Source organism: Polypterus senegalus, chromosome 13, assembly GCF_016835505.1.
Source record: "Polypterus senegalus isolate Bchr_013 chromosome 13, ASM1683550v1, whole genome shotgun sequence".
Lineage (NCBI taxonomy): Eukaryota > Metazoa > Chordata > Cladistia > Polypteriformes > Polypteridae > Polypterus > Polypterus senegalus.
Window position 1 is genome coordinate 22425733 of NC_053166.1, and position 22356 is coordinate 22448088.

General features: G+C 37.5%; 1 protein-coding gene across 4 annotated transcripts in view; it reads left to right on the plus strand.

The window, feature by feature from the left end:
- The window catches only part of LOC120542306 (dentin sialophosphoprotein-like), a 77766-nt gene that overhangs the window by 31464 nt on the left and 23946 nt on the right, over positions 1 to 22356 (plus strand). For 2 of the 4 annotated variants that reach the window (XM_039774663.1, XM_039774665.1), the window contains exons 12-15: positions 10381 to 10523; positions 16897 to 17053; positions 17507 to 17601; positions 18103 to 18346. In XM_039774663.1, coding sequence (XP_039630597.1) covers positions 10381 to 10523; positions 16897 to 17053; positions 17507 to 17601; positions 18103 to 18346 — 639 coding nt within the window. The remainder of the gene's footprint in view (positions 1 to 10380; positions 10524 to 16896; positions 17054 to 17506; positions 17602 to 18102; positions 18347 to 22356) is intronic. The other 2 variants (XM_039774666.1, XM_039774667.1) reach the window with 2 other exon arrangements.

The following is a 22356-nucleotide window of genomic DNA, read 5'->3' on the forward strand; positions in this document are numbered from 1 at the left end:
ACTTAGTAACTGCCTGCTGAGCATCCAGCACAGTCATTTTTGCCACTTTTCTTGTTACAGCCAATAATGTGCTGCCTGATAGAGCCAGTGGTGTACGAAGGGCCCTTTTTCTTTATTTCATCGGACAGAAGAGCTGTTTGGACCTGTTTGTGAGGTCCAAGACACAGACATTCCTAGTTCCTTGTTGCTGCATTATGTGCAGTGTACTTCCTGATAAATGCTACCTGAAAGCCCAACATAATTTTCTAGCTTATATAATAGAATTGAATGGTCAATGGTGTCAAAGGCTAAAATATACTGTAAGAAGTAACCACTATATCCAATTCACAATTATGACAGTTGATCCATTAATAATTTAGAAGAACCCTACCAAGTTTAGCAGGTGAGCAAAACATTTGGTTAAAAGTGTAGCTTTCACACCTTTGTGAATATTAAAATCAACAACATAAAGCATACTGTAACTTGAGGCAAAAATGAAAATACATAATATGTTGTGAGATTTGTACATTGTTACACCCTTAAATATAATACATTTACAACTAATCTTTTACCACATTTTTATCATACTTGTTCAACCTCTCTTTTAGTAAATGAGCCAGTAGTATAGAAAATAAATGTTACTATTTTACTATTGTTATCTTTGTTCAGATGTGTAATAGAGTGAAGATGCTGATCAGTTTTTATTGTCGCAGAGATATTTTCCAAATTTTACACATTCCTAACACTGAAGTAAAACTAGCAAAATATACTAAAATGCCTTTTTAATTTATTGTGCAGCAAAGCAGTGCACACTACAGTTCTAAACTAGTCATCTGAAATTAACAATGCAAAACTATCTTTAAAACATCAAAACGTTTACTAATGTAAACCAGTATCAACTTGCCATCATATTAAACAACACTTTATTAATAATTATATAGTCATTCAGATTTGGCATTTAGGCTAATAGCCACAGTAAAAAACAGTTATCTAATCAAACTGTTTTTCAAATACCATCAGGGTCTTTTGCTTGAGCTCATGAAGTGTTTTTTACCCTCTCAATCTTGGATATATTCCAACATACACCCAACATTGCCTCTTCATTTAAGTTTGAATCTGTTAATTAGCCATAATCTCTGATAACCCAAGAAAAATAATTGCATCTCAACTAATAAGGACAGATATACTGTAAAGACTACTGACAAGAGAATCCCGATACTACAGGGAGTACTGTATTCTTTCCATATTTTGCATTGAAGTTATTTTAAAAAACATTCATTAGATCCATAACCGTAAGTGCTTGTACAACTTAACAGCCTACTATTTCTTCACCCCACTCACGCAATCTATGTTAACAATAGAATTAAAACTCTATCTGTTTAAAATTCTTTTTCACTGCCTGCAGTTGTTTCCTGGCCGAATGCATCCCTTTCCCCGGGTATCACCTACATCCTGCAGAGTGCACTTCACAAATTTCAGCCATGTGAAATTGAAGTTACCCATTTTCACTTGGACCAACTGAGCACTGGGGTTCAGTATCAGTGAAGGTTTTCACTTCCTGCTTATGATGTTTTAATGACCTTTTCCTTCACAGTGGTAATACTAATAGCCAACAGTGAACAGCATGCTTAGGACTTGGAAAAGGGCCCATGATAATTGATACGACAACACACTTCATATTTTGTGTTCAACCTAATGTTATTCCTCTTAAACGTCAGCTTTTGTAAAGAGAACTCATTGTCAGCCACAATGTTTGATGCTGCCAAAAATATAGCTGAGGAAGGTTATGCCAGTGGATAAACTAGGAGCTTGGCTAAAATGATCATAAGAGACAATGAAAACATGTATATTATAGGATGTAGGTGGGGAATCTCCTGTATGCCACCCTAACCCAGGTTACAAAAGCAAGTTAACCTAAATATACAAAAATGAGATTTTTTTGTTACCAATGCTCTGAATTAAGTAATTAGGGAATAACAGTACTATTTTAAATTGGATAAACATATTAGTTCTTGGGTATCGTTTTAGGTATCTCTTTAAAATTGATTAGCTGTGGTCTAGTCTTATGTTCCAGAGCTATCCCTAAACTGAAGATTGGGGTCTTTAGATGCAATAAAGGTACCTGAGATACCCCTAATATGCTAACTAAACAAAGCGTGTTATTAAATGTTCTGTTACTGGGTAGAATGCCATTTACCCTTTACTACCATCTTGAGGTTAGCGGTAACATACAGTATCTTGTGCCAAGACATTTTAAAAAGAACATCCATATTTTTAATGACACCAGATCATTTAGCCCAAAACTGTACATCAATATTTATTCATCTAACCTTCTTGTTATGGTCAAGTTGAAATGTGTAGGTCTTCATAGTACTTGTAACTAGTACACTACTAGGTTTATTGCATATATCTATTATCCTGTGTGGTAGAAAAAAACTTTTAATATTTGTCCAAAACATACCATTAATCAGCTTCTACATTTGTGCCTGTGTTCTAGTCAAGGAGCTACTTTCTTAGTAATTTTGTGTACTCAAGTCACCTCTTAATCTCTGTTTGCTTTTGCCTTTGGTTGTAGTTCGTACTTTGCAGTCCAGTTGTCATTCTATGGCTCTCCTATGGACTTTCTAAAAGTGATTTTAATTGTATTTTCACTCTTCGCAAGTGAATTGTATAGCTTTCAATTAACCTCTTTTGACCTTTGACCAACAGAACATTGTATGAAACCCAACATCTTACTGGCCTCCACTACAATTCATATGTCATTCTAGTAGGTTTCAGACCACTGTTTCATACTTTAATTTCTACTCTCAATACTGTTAACTTCTACTCTCAAATTTGTCGTACTTTAAATTTGCTTTGCACAGAATTTACTGCCTGCCTGCTTTTCTTTATATAAATTAAATTATGGCAGTTGCCTCTGTACAGGTCCCAGTAGGATACCACTTGGAACACTGAACTGGCTAAATGTTTTCATTCTCTAACCCTTTGCTTTTATTTTTTGAGCCAATAGTGTACCCATTTGCTTACTGCACCTTGAAGTCTCACTTCTTTTAGTTTGAGGGAGGTTATCAAAAGCTTTTTGAAAATTAAAATAAATAAAATTGTATACATTACTGTGATCAAATGCTTTTCTTGCTGTCTTATAAAATACTAGTGTTTCTCACATTAGTGTGACTCATTCTTTTAGTTAACATTTGCACTTGATATATATTGCTTAATCTGTACTTAAATAATTTCTTGTATTAATTTACACTGTGATACACATTATGCTAGTTAATTCTGTAGTTGTTACGGTGAGTCCAGTTACTTTTTATTTAATGGTAAAACATTTGCTGGTTAATACTCTTTAGGAATTTCACCAAGGTGCAGTGATTTCCAAATACTTGTTTAAAGTTTATACAGAATGAATGTCTTCCTTTAACTCACTTCAGAAAATATTATTTGGTCTCACTAATTTGCTTCATTGTAACCTTTTCAATCCCAGTAGGACTTCTCCGTCGCAAATATACAAATCATTTAGTATTTCAGAAATATCCCTTGCAGATTCTGGGAGGCGATGGGATTTTCAGAAAAATATGAACTGAGAATGCCTACCCTTTTCTGTATATTTGAATTCCCCATACTCTTCCTTCCATTTTCTGACTGCTAAAGTGCTGAATAAGATGCTTAAGGTTGACCCTTGTCTTTTACGCAGCATTCCCCAACTGCTTTTTGGCTTTTTAATATCCTTTTCAGCTTTTGCTGTCATGTGGTTGTTGTTAGTACAATATTATGTCTAATTATTCTTGCACTGAGAATTTTTCATTGTTTCTTAATTTAGGAATAAACGCGTACAACACTGTATGAAATGTACCTTTTAAATCTGTATGACTGCAGAACTACTGGTTCAGTAACTGAGCATTCGTCCCAAATTGTTGCATCTGCCCAAGCCATGTCTTATGAAATGAAATTGAATAGATTCTGTCTGTACAATCTGCCAAAGCATTGTAAAGCTTCTTAAATTTAAATCGGTAGAACCTAATGGCTTTATTAGCTATACCGTCTGTGTTATATACTGATTATTGTTGAATATTAAAGCTAGGCAGACTTATCCGCTCATGGATATTTTGACATATTAGACTAAATAACAAACACTATTGATATTTATGAAATCCTCTTTACTTTAGCTAAACGAAGTACGACATTACTAAAAACCACCCTAATTACTGATTTTGATCAGGGAGTAACTCTGTCACATAAGCCAAGTGTCATGCATCTTACTTTGCAATTGTATATGTAATCTCAAATATCCCGAGTGATGCTGTAGTTATGACCTGTTGGGCTGGCTACTTTGAGCAGCTGTTTAATTCTGATTTACTGGACATTTATGGGTCCACTCTTCTTGAGGCTGATCCTCCAATTAGCTGTGAACAACCCAGTCTCAGAGATTGCACAGGTGATGAACCAGCTGAGGGTAGGAGTGAATGCAGGGATCTGAGGTATCCGGGATGAACTTCTCCAGGCTGGTGGCAAGGTTGTCCTCCTGGTATTACAAACAATCTTTGCTTCCATTTAGGAGATGGGCGTCATCCAAACTGACTGAAAAATGGGAGTTGTCGTCCCTATCTGTAAAGGGAACGGTGACCGCCTGGATTGCGGCAACTACACAGGGATAACACTGCTTTCTGTGCTGGATAAAGTCCTTGCTAGGGTCATCCTTAATAGGGTCTGCGATCACTTGCTCACCTACCAGTGACTGGAGCAGTCTGGATTTAAACCTAAGAAGTCTACCGTTCCATCCGATCCTGGAACTGGGGGTTCTCCTGGAAATTAAAATTTGAATATCACCATAGTTTCTTTGCAGCTTTTGTTGATTTTCGTTAAGCGTTCGACTTAATTGATCAAGCCGCCCTGTGGGACATCCTGAGGAATTGCTGGATCCCCCCCCTGAAGTTGCTGGATATCATGACCGGCCTGTATACTGGTACTGTGAGTGCTGTGCAGAGTAGAGGAAGAATCTCTGTGTTGTTCCCAATTGATTCTGGGGTTTGTCAGGAGTATGTTTTTGCTCCTACTCAGTTCGGTGCTTGCATGGACTGAGTGTTGGGCAAGGTTGTGGAGTTTAGTAGCTGTGAGGTATCTGTTGGTGAAGAACGATTAACTGATCTTGACTTTGCTGACAATGCTGTGATCTTTGTGGAGCCAATGGAGGCTCTAATTGGGGCTCTTGAGAGACTGAGTGAGGAGTCTGAATATCTGGGCTTGCAAGTGTCCTAGATAAAAACCAAGATCCAGGCCTTTAATGACCTCCTGGGCACAGCCAGCAGTGTGTCTGTCTGCAGAGACAATGTCGACCTCGTCAAGAGGTTTACTTACCTCGGCAGTGACATTCAGATGGATTGGGAGAGCGTGGAGTGTCATGAGGTCTCTGGAAAGGGGTGTGCGGTTCTCCCAATATTTTTGCAGAAGTATGAAGGTCCAAGTCTTTAGAGTCCTGTTGCTTCCTGTTTTGCTATATGGTTGTGAGACATGGACGCTATCCAGAGACAAAGACTCAACTCCTTTGGTACTGTATCTTTTCAGATAATCATTGGGTTTGGTTTGACTTTGTGTCCCAAATGAGGTACATTACCTGCATTGTGAGGGAGAGTCAGTTATGGCACTATAGCCATGTGGCACGACTCCCCAAGGGTGATCCAGCTCGCAGGATCCCGATTGTTGAGGACCCGAGCAGCTGAACCAGGCCAAGGCCACGCACATGTAACACCTGGCTGCGGCAGATAGAGGGTCATTTCCGTTGAGGGGGCTAGACCGCGTGTCTGGCTGAAGGGTTGCCAACGAGGACCCTGAGCTGTTTTCGTCATGTAATGGATGCGGCAATGTGCTATACCAGTGCATGCTGCCTGACCAAATGTCCCCAGTAGATTGTGGTTTATCTCCTATTTGAAGCAGATGAGTGTTTAAACTTTATTGAATACATAATCACATCTCTACATGTTTCGTCTTGACTCTCTTAATATTATATTCATCCCCATCTTTAGGTTTTGGTCGGGTTTCTTTTACTGCTTAGTAGTCCTGTTCGCATGCAGCATTAAATCAATAAATTAAAATGTATTTGTTTTATTTACGTTACTGAGCCTACACACTATATAACTACCAGATAATAATATCCTCTGCAGGTTGCATGTTCATCACAACACACACACAAACTGTTTGGAGCTATTACAATTTGTATGGCCATTTGAGCACTAGTCTCACACCATCCCAGGGATAATAACCTAAATTTTCTCAATTTTACTCTCTGTCATACTCGTATCAGAGGGGCAGTAGAACTCAAAATGATTAGCCACTTGCTGAACCATGTGGTACTATTAGGGTTGTTTTCTGGCAAAGGTCTCCCAATTAGTGATGCCAGTCTGTACTTTTGTAATGTTGGTTTTAAGGAGATTGCATATTACCCTTATGCTCCACCATGGCAGTAGTATTTTTAAACCCTTAAAGTTTAATTGTATTTGAAACATCAGGGCAGAGCTTTTTGTGGCTTAAAATTAAGTCACCTTTACAGTGGTAGCATCATGAGGTTAATATGCTGTAGGTTTTTGGCTTTAATTTCAAAGATACCAGAAATGTAAAACTGTGAATTTACATTTAAGAGGCAACTAGTCTGAACCTGGACCGACTGAGAATTCATCATCGGTAGAGCTGGCAAAGAATTTTTTTTCTGTAAAATGGTGGTGTAATTTTATTTGTTATAGTTTACTTTTTTTCCCCAGAAGTTAATTACTCCTTCAAAAGCAAGGTCCGAGTCTAAAACGGCAGCATACACAAAAACAAACCATAATGCAACTCTTAACAACGTTAAAAAAGCAATGTCGAATAAGGCCAAGAATCCTGTGAAAATGGCCGTGGCCAAAGAAAAGCCTGATAGCTCCAATAGCAAGACCAGTGAGTTGGAATCTGCAGCCCGAAATGTTTTTATACCAGGTATAAAACTTTTACTTTAGTGTCATTTTTTCAGGTTCACTTTATTGCACTTTTTTTATAGCCTGCTCCACAATGGGTAGCACCTGAATTTTGTGCGTAGTCAGAAAAAACAAAAGTGATGTTGTGTATTGAGGACTAGAATGTTCCACACCTGTCTTATTTTGACAATAATGGCAAGGCACAAGGTGTTCCACTTGCTTAGCTGACTTGAAGACTCATGCCAAGCAAATGCCATAAACGTGATTCCGTATAGCAAGTTTCTGTGTAGTTCATGTCCTTGTTAATAATTATATATCCACTTATTTTCTAATCTGCTTATTCCAGTTCAAAGGCAGTGCTTGATCTGTAATACTGTGTATTAGGAAAAAATTTACCCTGGATAAGGCAATACAGAACACACTCTGGCAAGCATCCATACTCTAGTACATCAGGCCAATTTAGAGTTTCTGATTAACACAACAAACACTTCTTTATAAAAACAAAAAGTTTTTTTAAACTATTACTTTATATGTTAGAACTAGCTGTATTACACAGCTTCACACAGGAAGTTTTGTGAGACAATGGGCAACTGTTATAGTGCCATCAGTAAATTGGGTGTATCAGAAGTACTTATGTAACTATCTAAGGGTTTTTCTGGCTACAAAATTTGTAAGTGTAAGGCTTAATATTATTGGAAGGTAGTGTGGTGTAGTGGTTAAGGCTTTAGACCCTGAGGTTGTGGGTTCAAATCCAGTTACTGACACTGTGTGACCGTGAGCAAGTCCATTCACCTGCCTTTGCCCTGATTAAGGAAAATCCAAAAGAACTGTAAACAATTGTATCTCAAATTCTAATATTTAGAATCAGCTTTCAACAAGATAATGCAGACTTAAGTGGGACACGCTTCTTAGGTTGTCACAGGCTGTCAGCAGTGGTGAGAATATTTGGAGAAGTCAGCCTTAAAATGAGCTCACAGGAGGTGCTAAGGGGGTTGCACATACACAGCACTTAAAGAGCATGATCCTGTGTTTGTGCACTCACCTGAAAGTACAGTGCAGCCACAAGGAAAGAAGAAGACTGGTGTTAGGAAGATTGGAAACTGAATAGAGGCTTGTCTCTTTGATGTCTCATGTTTGTTATACTGTGGCAGAATGGAAAAAGCAAAAAGATGGAGTGAGGATGGGACTGAATTTGCCCTGTATGGGCTGCTGTGTGCCACTTTAATAAAACACTTAGAATTGTGCTCCATGTAAGCCAGTTGGCTGTTCACTCATTTTTTAAAACATTTTAAGTGTTGTCTGTTTGCTTTGCAAAGCAATAAGAATTGTAATGCCATATACATTTTATTTGCTACGAAGTGGTGCCTTATTTAAATTATTATATAGTACATTCATCCTTACGTTTTGCAATATCTCAGTGGGAAACCATTAATGTCTACAGGTTGCAGAAATTCTAAAGTGGTTCAATTTGGTTTATATCTAATTTACAACATTTTTCTAGTATTAATTGAAGATTCTATCCTTCTCCCATGCTACTGCCCTGATTGCATTAATTGAAACTTGTAGTGCTTTGCTATTATTCCCCATTATGATCTCTTACTTCTTTTTCTGCTCAGTACATTTCAGTACAAGAAATGGCAATAAAAATAGACTTCCATACATCATGGTTGGAAAGCTGGCAGACAGAACTAGGCGAGGAATAAAAAAAAAGCACAAATAAATGTCAGATAATGATATTTTGTTATTTGCAATTAGAATGGAGAAAAAAATATTTTTGTTAGGACTGTTTCTGATGAAATGTACAGTGGCAGCACAATGGTGTCCGTCACAAAATTTAGAACATGCTGTCAGATTGCTTTACAGTGCTAAACTGACTTGGGCGCTGTGTTTTAAAGTATTTTGTATTATATTAGCGCACCATATGGGAGAGTTCTTTTCTTGTGCCTCTTGCTCAGCTTTGTACAATAGTTGCTAGTTTAAAGTCAATCGAGGCGCAAATGGAACTTATGTTACTTCACAATAAAAAGGGCAGGAGGTTGATATTTTACATATTTTTCTGATTATGGTAAATTATATGATAAATGCTGAAAAGTTTTTATATTTTTTAGTATTAGAAATTTCTTTCACTTTCTACAACATCTTGTAAGGATTCTTGCTCTGCAGTGTGTTCTTAAATAAACTACATATAGTTTAGCTTTTGACAGTAGAATGGTATTGCAGTGTAATTTTCTATATTAGTAAGCTATTTATTTTTAGACATTTCTCTGTTCTTCGTATGCGTGGATAAAGTAAAAGATAATCAAAATCCTTACCACGGTGCGTCTTACCCAGTTACCAACTGGCCAGTTTGAAAACACGCATCTAATATATTAATCCCATTGGATTGTGATCTCATTTAGTTGGCACGCTACTTATAAGCCAAGAGATTTCCAGGAGGTTGACAGGTCTTGATTCTGGCTTTATGCTTATATTTATTGTTCGAATCTTAATGTATAGTTGTTATTTTATCTTGTGTGCACTCTCTTGAAGCAACAATTCATCTTTTTGAATTTAGCCAAAAACCTTTCAGATAAACTGGTATGGAGAACACACAATGGTTATTTATTGTATTAAACTTGTTCCACTTTCTTAAGTGGTAGTATTTCACAGATATTTATTACACCAGTCTAAAGAAATTAAAGCAAGATGTTGCATTTGACTTGCTCTCTTTTGCTGTACCTCCTGAAGTGCTAGAAGTTATTTGTAGTAATCCATTTATAATGTGTTATTGTTTACTTTCTTACTTTCTTGATTACATCTTGCCTGAAGAAGGGGCCTGAGTTGCCTCGAAAGCTTGCATATTGTAATCTTTTTAGTTAGCCAATAAAAGGTGTCATTTTGCTTGGCTTTTCTTTACTTTCTTACGAAACTCTGATTATGCTTGCAATTAACCTCTATATATAAAAAGCAAGAGTGATTCCTAACATTTTAGGGTAGGTAGTGAAGAACAGAGTTCAGTTTGAAATGGGGCATGACATTGCTGAAATACATACTCTGATCTGAAAACCACTGTTTAAATGGATCTCTCATGCTATAAGCCACTCTGCACAAACAATAGTTTTTATAAAAGATAAAGGGATATTAACTGGCCTTATCTATTTAACTGTCCATATCGCATTTTCGACAAAATCACATCCTCTTCTATATGACACCAAAGAATGATAGATTCAGTCACATTTCCAAGAATCAGTTTCCCCATCTTTGTGTATTCCATTGAGTATAAACAGAGGATATGCTATCTGGGGAGAAAAAAAGCCACACACTGGTGATATTGAGGAGTTAAACATCTAAGAACATCTGGAGGTGAAGGAACTCCAGATAGACTGATAGAAGTGCAGCATTGTTTTACTATATTGAATATGAATTCTAGTGTTAGATGTGTAAGAGTATGTCTTTTTTTTTATTATATATTTATTAACAGCGTTAAACGTCAGCCCCTCAACCCCTACTTCTGAGGTAAAACAGAGCCGCTCAGGAAGTGTTTCTAAATTGACAGCCTCTGAATCAAACAATGACAGTGATGACCCAAGCAAGGAAGATGAAAACTCCCAGATGTTATTTCAGGTAAAATCAGCAGATCTGTCAGTTCAGCATTCTATAATGCTGAGGCCTATAGAACTTTTAATACGTGATTTTCTTGGTAGCAGCATTGTCCAGAATATTTTCCATGTTTGCAATTCAGTGGCTGTAGACATTAATGTTTTAAGTACTTTATTTGTTGTTCTTTATTTCTCCTTATACAATTTCTTGTATTAGGATTTTGTTAGTTTTCGCATACCACTTGGGGTCAGAGCGCAGGGTCAGCCATTGTACAGCGCCCCTAGAGCAATTGAAGGTTAAGGGCCTTCATCAAGGGCCCAGCAGAGTAGGATCTCTTTTGGCAGTGATGGGGATTCAAACAGGCAACCTTCGGGATACCAGTGCAGATCCTTAGCCTCAGAGCCACCACTCCGTCCAATTTGTGCTTTTATTGTGGCACTGAGTACAGCATGCCACTTTGGGATTCCTCGCTATGTCTGCAGCTGCATAGATTTAATTACTTTATATTACCCATCCTTAAAGCACTGTTAGTTGTTAATTGAAAGTCCTAAACATTTTTATAGCCACTTAAAAGTTATGGTATTCACATTCTAGACCTCTTACAGGTATATTCCTTTATTTTGTCCATCCTTGTTCTAATGTCATACAGATAATAATTTTAACATACCAGATTTTCCATTTTAATTGAAACATCTTTAAGCTCCTGTTGAGGGTTTACAACATGTTCACTTGATGCTTATACTATTCCAAGTGATTTTTTTTTTTTTTTGGGCACACATTATTCCTACTGTCTTCAGAGTGTTAGCTGAGTGACCTGGACGAGGTAAAAAAAAAAAATTCTGCTGTTTTCTCCTTTCAGCCCTTGTGACCCCGAGTTTGTCCTTTCAGTTTTTTTTTTTCTCAGTTTACCAGGCATAAATGCTTAAATACAGCTTAACAGTAAACATGTTTTGTCCAAAACTCCACACTCACACTTAGATTACCCACATTAAGGCATCATTTTAGTAGAAATTCTGCCGCCAGTCACATCCATAATATGATCTGTGATTTTGAAGTGCCGTGTTCTTATTACAATAAGGTCAGTGCAGTGTAGCAGACAAGAGCCTGTTAGATATATTGATTCTGAAATATGGTTTTGAGCAAAGTTCACTTTGTTACACAAGCCTTTTATATTTTTATATATATTTTTTGTATGGTCATAATTCTTAAAATAGTACAGTACCTATAAAACCCTAAAACATCATGCATTGTCATAGTGGAAGAGTTTGGTGCTGAAAAGCAAACACAAATTAATGCTAATATTAACTGCAGCTATTACTGTGATGAAGCTGTAATGAAAAGTAATACTTTTGAAATATGATTCTATTCAAAGAATACCTTTTCTGAAATCATTTGTATTGGCACTACCCTGCTTTATGCAGAAAAAGCAAGTAGCCCCAAATTCATTCTAGTTTTTTATTTTTCCTCCTCCTACTCCCAAACCTGAAAAAAACTTTTAAAATACTTGTTGGAAAAATGATAGTACAACAAAAAGTACACCGCTTGAGTTTAAATTGTGTTGGTGTTGTGGATGTGGACAGTTTCATTCTTTCTGCCTCTCACGTCACCCAACTTTGCCAAGGAAATATTTGTGCCCAAGCTGCAATGACTTCTGGTGTCTGACTGTGTGAACCTCCATCTGCACTCTTTTCAATTAGCAATAATCTTTAGGTACAAAATGTTACTCCTTTGATGCTGAAATTATTGCTTTGAGTCTTTCCGGTTATAACCTTTATGAAAATGTTTCTTTTTATTTTCACACTTCAGAGACATATTCAATCTAAATTAAGAAATTCAGCTAACACACAGACATAATCATACTGATATATCAAAGCAGGTTATATGTGTGGATGTGTCGATTGGCCCAAAAGTTTTTGCTGTCCTAGTTCTGTGACCAGCTTTGTTGTACTGTTGTTGTAAATTTCATTGGGAATGCTTATGAGCTTGTTTTTGGTGTTTATTGCTTCTTTTTTTACAGTTTTATATTGTAGGGTGTGTAACTTTTCTCTGTTTTTTCAGCGATTCTGTTGACCTACTAGCTTCTCTGGATTTATATTGATATGAGTTGCTCAGTACTGGCCACATTTGTTTGTGTTTTGTTTTTTTTTATCATGGTAAATTGATTTGAGGCAGGTTGGGTTGACTAGGGCCCTGTCCACACTAATGCGTTTTCATTTAAAAACACAAATTTGTCTAGTTTTTCACCTTTCATCCAAACTCTTCTTTTGTTTTTGACCCCTGAAAACTAACACATTTAAAAATGTTCTCCAGAGCCAGAAAACAGGGTCAGCAATTTAGCTTGGATGGGCATAAATGTGGTTTTCCGAAAACAATATTCTTAATTGCACTTTGATTGGTTTGTGCTTATGGCTCATTCCCTAATGGTCACCCTTCACAGAAGATGAACATTTTCCGATACAGCAGGCATAAAAAAAGTTGCTTTGCATTGTTGTGCTGTTTACATGTATGTATCTATATTGCATTTTGTAAAGTGGAAAATATGCTTTATACATGTTTAAATAGCAAATTACTTGCCAGTTGCTACAGTTTTACAATAAATCATGTGGCTGGGGGCATCAACATTGTACTGAAAAATTAAGAGCCCGTTGAAAATTGTATTGTAGAAAACTCGGGTGACAGCCTCTGATCAATATTTATTGCTTAAACTTAATCTGTTTGTTAAAGATGAGCACATTCTGCAGCAAAATTAAGTGGATAGTGTAAAATGCAGCCAAACTCACAATATTACGGGACAGAGAGCCACGAAAGCACGGTGCAGTAAAGCAAAGACACATATACATTTATTTATTTTCTCTATTGAGTTAGATTTACAAATTGCGTTTGGAACAAAATGTGCTCCGATTGCTGTGAGCTGCTTATAATCAATCATCTTGCAAGTGAACATAAGTGAACATATTTTTAAGGTGTTGCCGTAACATTTGCTTTGTTTTTATTTAATGACAGCCGCCAGTTTTGAAGAATCTGAAGACTGTTACATTACACGGGCAATTCTCTACAGCTCCATAAAGATTTTCTTTCTTTTTCTATGCTGTGGACATGCTATCAGAGTCCTTCGCTTGCTGATACTGTTGTTAGTGCATGAAGCAGAAGGAAATCTGATTTTTTTTTAATTTTTAACTACACTGTCCCTTCAAGGACATGACATGCCCAGAGTAAGCAAAGGTCTGCCTCATAGGCGTTTTTTGGCATTTCAGTATGGACAGGGTCATTATTTGTAAACAATATGAAAATTCAAGTGTGGACAGAGATTTTGCAAACATTGTAGGGTGGATATAGCCTGGGTATGATGTCTAAGGTTTGTTTTTTTTTTTGGAAATTTTTCAGCCATAAAATCATACTGAATAGAATTGTTTTGCTTAGATTCTCTGTTGTTTCCTATTTCACAAAATATCTTTTGGCCATTTTCATTTTAAACAAATTAGAGAGTGGTAAATATAAAAAGGTCATGTAAATGGGACTGTAGTTCATGGAATGCACCATTGAAGAATAAATTAAATACAATAATACATGTGATAGTGAGACGAGCAATATAGGCTTTGCATTTAATTCAGCAGTCATATATGGAAGTATTTTGGGCTGTTTTTGATATTTTATTACTTTTTGGACTCATTTTTAACATCCATCCATCCATTTTCTAACCCGCTGAATCCGAATACAGGGTCACGGGGGTCTGCTGGAGCCAATCCCAGCCAACACAGGGCACAAGGCAGGAACCAATCCTGGGCAGGGTGCCAACCCACCGCAGGACACACACAAACACACCAAGCACACACTAGGGCCAATTCAGAGTCACCAATCCACCTAACCTGCATGTCTTTGGATTGTGGGAGGAAACCGAGCGCCCGGAGGAAACCCACGAGACACGGGAGAACATGCAAACTCCACGCAGGGAGGACCCGGGAAGCGAACCCGGGTCCCCTAACTGCGAGGCAGCAGCGCTACCACTGCGCCACCGTGCCGCCCCCATTTTTAACATTTTAGACATTTTTGCTTGATTACATAATAGCAGTTGAATTTCCTGTGGTGGTGGTATTTATCATGTCTTCCCTTCTGTGGCATGGGCAGGGTTTGTTTATTCCACAAGGCACAGGCACTCGGCATAGAGTGCATACCTTAAAGAGAGCAGCTATATTTTTGTAATACATCCAACATGTAAGAAACTTTGCTTTCAGTGAAAATCTTATGTAATAGCTTCTAGGTTCAGATTCTTAGCAGACACAAATCTGTTTCGTCAAAATGAATGTAGGTGAGTGATGGATTGATACGGACATTATTCCATAATGCAGGGATATATTCATAGGACTAAACCTTCAGACAATTTTATATTTGCATTTGTGCTTTTAAAAATGATCAGTATATTCCTGTGAATTGTGTGTTAGAAGTATGTACCCTGAACCATGGTCAGTATGTTGTTCTCATACTGGAGAAAGCTTCAGGCACATTTTTTGTCATGATCTCCTTTCATAGAATTTAGTAGTATCAAGTTAGAAGTAAGAATTTTAAAAACATTTTTTAAGTTTCACTTTACTGTTGGCTGGCTTTTTAGTTATGAAGGTTTATGTATGCAAATATGGGTTCCATGAGATATTCGTATTTTCATAAATATAACGGTGAAAAGGGGGCGGCACGGTGGCGCAGTGGGTTATGTTGCTGCCTCGCAGTTAGGAGACCCAGGTTCGCTTCCCGGGTCCTCCCTGCGTGGAGTTTGCATGTTCTCCCCGTCTGCGTGAGTTTCCTCCTGGTACTCCGGTTTCCTCTCACAGTCCAAAGACTTGCAGGTTAGGTGCATTGGCGATTCTAAATTGTCCCGTGTGTGTGTGTGTGTGTGCACGCACTGCGGTGGGCTGGCACCCTGCCTGGGGTTTGTTTCCTGCCTTGCGCCCTGTGTTGGCTTGGCTTGGCTCCAGCAGACCCTCGTGACCTTGTAGTTAGGATATAGCGGGTTGGATAATGGATGGATAACAGTGGAAAGGTGCAAACTCAAGGAGATTACATAGAGATTGTGTGAGTATTGTGTATATATAGACTAGCATTCAAAAGTATGTAATCACCTAGAAATGTTCATGTTTTTCATAGAACTTAATACATTTTTATCAAGGTACCATTAAAATGATTTAACAATATATCCAATACATTACTAATGTTGCAAATGTATTCTACTGCTAGAAATGACTGATTTCTAGTTTAATAGTCACAAATGACTGTAAAGCCCAATTTTCAGTCGCCATTAGTTCAGTGTCTTGATTAATATATATACTCAGCAAAAAAAGAAACGTCCTCTGACTTTCAACTGTTTTTACTTTCAGTAAACTTAATGTGTAAACATTTGTATGAACACTAAAAGAGTCAACACCATAAGACATAAACTAAAAATGTTTCACAATGTGTCCCTGAATGAAGGGAGGCTCAAAATCAAAAGTACCAGTCAGTATCTGGTGTGGCCACCAGCTGCTTGAAGTACTGCAGTGCATCTCCTCCTCATGGACTGGACCAGATTTGTCAGTTCTTGCTGTGAGATGTTACCCCACTCTTCCACCAAGGCACCTGCAAGTTCCTGGACATTTCTGGGAGGAATGGCCCTAGCCCTCACCCTGCGATCCAACAGGTCCCAGACGTGCTCAATGGGATTGAGATCCGGGCTCTTCCACTGCGAGGATGATCAGCTGTCCTTCCTGTCTCCCTGTAGCGCTGTCTTAGGCGTCTAACAGTGCGGACATGGCAATTTATTGCCCTAGCCACATCAGCAGTCCTCATGCCTCCCTGCAGCATGCCTAATGCACGCTCACGCAGATGAGCTGGGACCCTGGGCATCTTTCTTGGGTGTTTTTCACAGTCGGTAGACAAGTCTCTTTAGTGTCCTGCGTTTTTAGAACTGTGATCTTAAATGCCTACTTTCTGTAAGCTGTTAAGGTCTTAATGACCATTCCACAGGTGCATGTTAATTAATTGATTATGGTTAATTGAACATGCATGGAAAACATTGTTTAAACCCATGACAATGAAGATCTGTAAAGTTATTTGGATTTTTAAAACATTATTGTTGAAATACACAGTCCTGAAAAAGGGACGTTTCTTTTTTTGCTGAGTATATTTTGGTGTGTGCCATTATCAAGAAATGCAAGCATCAGCAAGAGCCCAACATCCTACATGTGTTGTGTAGCAGTTTCTTTTTCTGGGTTAGGCTTTGGGAAGATAAGAGATCTGATTTCCTTTTATACGTTAGGTGCTTTACCTGTCAATGACTGCAGAATAACATTAAATGTCTTTGTGATTGTCAAGAGAAGTTGGGACATTAAATAATGTCAGATGTCTTTTTTTTTTTTCCTTTTCCAAACAGTCAGAAGTAAAATCTGCCGCTCATTCAAAAACCTTAAAGAGTGTCCAACCTTCCCCAAGAAGCGATTCAAAGGTAGCACAAGCAGAGACGCTGAATGCAAACCAGGCCAGAGCTGTTACGAAGATTACATCTAAAAACAAGACTGTTGCAAAATCTGGTACTGTATCATTTTGTTCAGTACTAATTGTGCAGCTATTAAAAAAAACACGTAGTTGACTTTCTTTGTCTTTGGTAGACTTTTAGTTTCAGTGACCATATGTAGTCTTTCTTCATCATGATGAAGGATAAAAAGTTGGCCAACCAAGTGTTCAACCTAAGCCTTAAGTGTAGTCAAAGTTGGCAATTCTATACTGTAAAAAAAAATTAAGGTTTGTTTTCTTAAAGTCATGTAAGTAAAAAGCCAGGACATGAAACCAGTCAACTTCTATAGAATTGTTTTCTTTATATTTGGTCTTTTGAAAATGAATTAACCAGAAAATGTCGTTTAGTTTCTAAATATAAATGTCATTTAAATTTAAATAAGTATTATATGCTTCTTCTTATGAAAGTATGAATTAATACACATAATTAAGAAAGTGTACAGAGTCTTGTGCTGGACTTTCTCCAATAGCTGGTGCAAAGAAGGTGGACTTGTTTACCACTGCAGAATGTGAAAGGAATTCGGAGAGTGATGACTTTAAAGAATTGTACAGTGAGTCTCCACAGGTAAAACCATAATTCATCTAAACATTTCTGTTCTTTCTAGTCCATTTTTTAAAGCACTTTGACACAATGTATAAAGACAGTATAGCAGACTGATGATGAATAGCAGCAATAAAACGATTTAAGGAAAATCTCCAAAAATCATTACGCATGCATCCTTTAGTAGTTGTAATTCCAACAATTCTACCTGAGACAAAAATAAATGGTTAACTGCTCAGAAAAATAACAAATTAGAAATAAGTAAATAATTCATACCAATTTAACTTCCCCCACTATCAAAATTCAAATTTAGCTCAAAAGTGGCATTTTTGCTGCCAAAGTAATTGTTTCTAAATGATTATACAGTTAAGGAAATTTTAACAGAGTATGCCTATGGGTTGTTTTTAATTAACTGCCAACCAAACTTGGCTCTATTAAACAGATAATGTAGAAACTCTAAAGAATAAGAAGAGGACATTGCTGACTATAGAAATAATATATAATGAAACATTTTATTATTGTAAGGTTCTGCAGGAAAAGCGAGAATTGGTTGCAAGAATCCTGAAGCAGCATAAGATGGAAATTAGGGCTCTGCTTTCAAAGGATAAAAAAACAAAATCTGGGTCAAAAGCCAGTGTTGCCCACACAGCAATCAAAAATAAACCGTCCACCAAGCCTGTAAGGCCGCTGGAGAAGAATGGCAGCTCAGTAAGCGACAGCATCATCACTGACATTAAAAAAGTTGCAACATCAAAAAGGAAATACTCAGGTAAAAAAAATAAATAAATAAAGATTGTGTCCAGAAATCCTCACCCCAAATGGATGTCTGCTTCTGCATGTTCCTGGTTGTATTCAGTTTGCTTGTGAAAGTGTGCCTCATGCTCACCATGGCATTGTTTTGATGTTGTAGGGAATGTACAGTTGTGCTTGAAAGTTTGTGAACCCTTTAGAATTTTCTATATTTCTGCATAAATGTGACCTAAAACATCATCAGATTTTCACTTAAGTCCTAAAAGTAGTTAAAGAGAAACCAGTTAAACAAATGAGACACAAATATTATACTTGGTCATTTATTTATTGAGGAAAATGATAGAATATTACATATTTATGAGTGGCAAAAGTATGTGAACCTTTGCTTTCAGTATCTGTTGTGACTCCCTTTGCAGCAATAACTGCAACTAAACGTTTCCGGTAACTTTTGATCATTCCTGCATACCGGCTTAGAGGAATTTGAGCCCTTTCCTCCATACAGAACAGCTTCAACTCTGGGATGTTGGTGGGTTTCCTCACATGAACTGCTCGCTTCAGGTCCTTCCACAACATTTCGAATGGATTAAGGTCAGGACTTTGACTTGGCCATTCCAAAACATTAACTTTATTCTTTTTTAGCCATTCTTTTGTAGAACGACTTGTGTGCTTAGGGTTGTTGTCTTGCTGCATGACCCACCTTCTCTTGAGATTCAGTTCATGGACAGATGTCCTGACATTTTCCTTTAGAATTCTCTGATATAATTCAGAATTCATTGTTTCATCAATGAAGGCAAGCCGTCCTGGCCCAGATGCAGCACAACAGGCCCAAACCGTGATACTACCACCACCATGTTTCACAGATGGGATGAGGTTCTTATGCTGGAATGCAGTGTTTTCCTTTCTCCAATCATAACGCTTTTCATTTAAACCAAAAAGTTCTATTTTGGTCTCATCTGTCCACAAAACATTCTACCAATAGCCTTCTGGTTTGTCCACGTGATCTTTAGCAAACTGCAGACGAGCAGCAATGTTTTTTGGAGAGCAGTGGCTTTCTCCTTGCAACCCTGCCATGCACACCATTGTTGTTCAGTGTTCTCCTGATGGTGGACTCGTGAACATGAACATTAGCCAATGTGAGAGAGGCCTTCAGTTGCTTAGAAGTTTACCCAGGGGTCCTTTGTGACCTCGCCGACTATTACACGCTGTGCTCTTGGAGTGATCTTTGTTGGTCGACCACTCCTGGGGATGGTAACAATGGTCTTGAATTTCCTCCATTTGTACACAATCTGTCTGACTGTGGATTGGTGGAGTCCAAACTCTTTAGAGATGGTTTTGTAACCTTTTCCAGCCTGATTAGCATCAACAACTCTTTTTGTGAGGTCCTCAGAAATCTCCTTTGTTCGTGCCATGATACACTTCCACAAACATGTGTTGTGAAGAGCAGACTTTGATAGATCCCTGTTCTTTAAATAACACAGGGTGCCCACTCACACCTGATTGGCATGCCATTGATTGAAAACACCGGACTTGAATTTCACCTTCAAACTAACTGCTAATCCATGAGGTTCACATACTTTTGCCACTCACAAATATGTAATATTCAATCATTTTCCTCAATAAATAAATGACCAAGTATAATATTTTTGTCTCATTTGTTTAACTGGTTTCTCTTTATCTACTTTTAGGACTTGAGTGAAAATCTGATGATGTTTTAGGTCATATTTATACAGAGATATAGAAAATTCTAAAGGGTTCACAAACTTTCAAGCACAACTGTAGAAGTAGTACTCAAAATGGATAGTTAAAAGAATTTTAAAAATGTTAAGTCAGGAGATGTATTCCATGTGTCTTTGAGGGTTAGTTCCTCTGTGTTCTTTGTGGCTGTTTGGCAAACAGAGTAGCAAAATTCCAAACAAAGTCTTTGGTTTCACATTTGACTCCTGGAACATTGTACTTTCATCACTTTAACTACAAAGAAATAATACCAAATTAAAGTGCAGATAAGCAATGACGTATGAATGGTAGTGCAGCATTACAGTATATTGTCATAAATTTGGTTATTTTTGATTTTTTGACTGTTTCCATTAGTTTCTATTCAGACATTTCACAATGTCTCTACAACACAAGGGACATTAAACAAACTGAGTGTATCAGTGTGGCACAAATGGGCAGAGTCCCTTTCTCATTTTCTCCCTTTGGACCCCAGTTTGATTCACAGCTGGGTTAAATTGAGTGTCCAAAAATGTATGTTCACCAGTATTGCCATATTCTTTTGGGTTTTCTGTAACAGTCCAAACAATGGATGTTTTGTCCCAGCAGATTTACTGACAGTGTGTGTGCTTTAGTTTTAGTGCCCCTCAAGAGTCCCTCATGCTTTTGGTACTGTCAAGGTAAACATCCATTCTTTGCAGTACAACTTATTTTTGTGTATAGCACTCTTAACTGAGTGCAGTAGCAGAGTGCTGTGAATATGTTCTCAGGTAAAAAAAACAAGTATTAATTATACTAATTAGTAAATACTGAATTTAGTACATATAAAGATATGGATTTGTTAAAATGCATAGAAAACAAAGCAGAAACTGATTAACATAAATGGAAACCAACAATATCTGTCCATTAATTAATTGATTAACTATGGCCAGTTGACAACAGAAGAAGTCAAACCTCTTAAGTGAGAAAGTCAAAGATAAAGTCAGGCAAAGTTATAGTCCTGAGGCCTCATTTATAAAGCTTGCATACACACATTTCGAGTCTCTGTTTGTGTTAATGCAACTTCCCACTGTAAGGCTGGGATTTATAAAAGAAAACCCGACGGGGAAATGTGTATTTTACAGCAACTCTGAACCATGTGTACGCAACATTTTAGAGAAACTGAGAAATGGCGACACCCTTAATTGAGTAGGAAAAATACAGCCAAACTAACCAAATGATGACCAAAACACATCATAATCCTTACCACGAAGCCATTATTATAATGTGTGTTAATGTGACAACCAATATGCACCTCATTTCCCTTTCAAGAGAGTCAACTCTGCGTATTTGCACTGTTTTTTTGTAAGTTTGTATCAGCTACCTATTGTCACTTTTCAGTGAACTGGCCGACTGGTCAGGATTGTCTCAACCAATCTTCACTCCATCATTTGCACTGAGCTGGAAACCATTAACCAACCAGTGAGGCACTTATTGTAATTTACGTATGGTGTAGGTAAACATATAACATAATGGGGTCTTGCCAACATAAAAAGGAAATTTGCATTAGCATCTAGTTCCATTTGCAATAAGGCCCCTAGCGGGAATTAAGCTGTTTTTGTTAAATGTGAGTGGTGACATTCCATTATCATACAAGGCATCTGTGATGCCAAGATGGGAATGACAAAGGTTGTGGCACAGTGGGCTGGGTCCACCCATGATTTTATTTTGAGGCAGAATAGCTTTGACAAACATAATGGTACTGTACGTTATGCCTGACTTAATGGTAAAGTAATTTGCTAAACCTTCAGTTTTTCATTTGGTCTGCACTATTCATTGTAATAGAAATCATGTCATTGCATGCGCCTGGTAGTAGTGATATCCAGTGCGCAGAGAATAGGAGCTTTAATGCCATGCATGATCTTGTGCACTCAGTTGCAGAGCATGGCCAGATACTCTTGAATTCAGGTGGCAATGCCTTGGTGCATCAGGTGGGAGGCTGTTCTACCAACCAATCAAGTACTGCTGCATTGTAATTGCATATGTATGAAGTTGATTAACACGGTCTATATATTGTTTCAGGGCACCATTCAAGGCATGTTCACTTATGCACATTTACAAGATGCTTGTGATTTGTAAAGAATAAGTTGCATAGAAATGTACATATGCCAGGTTCTATAAATCTGAGTCTGAGTTTTATAAGTCATGAGTCTTCAGCCTGGATTTAAAAGCTGAGACTGAAGGGGTACCTCTTATATTAGCAGGCAGATCATTTCACAGCTTTGGGTCCCTGTAATTGAAAGCTCAAACTCCCACTGTTATTTTAGTTGTCTTTGATAT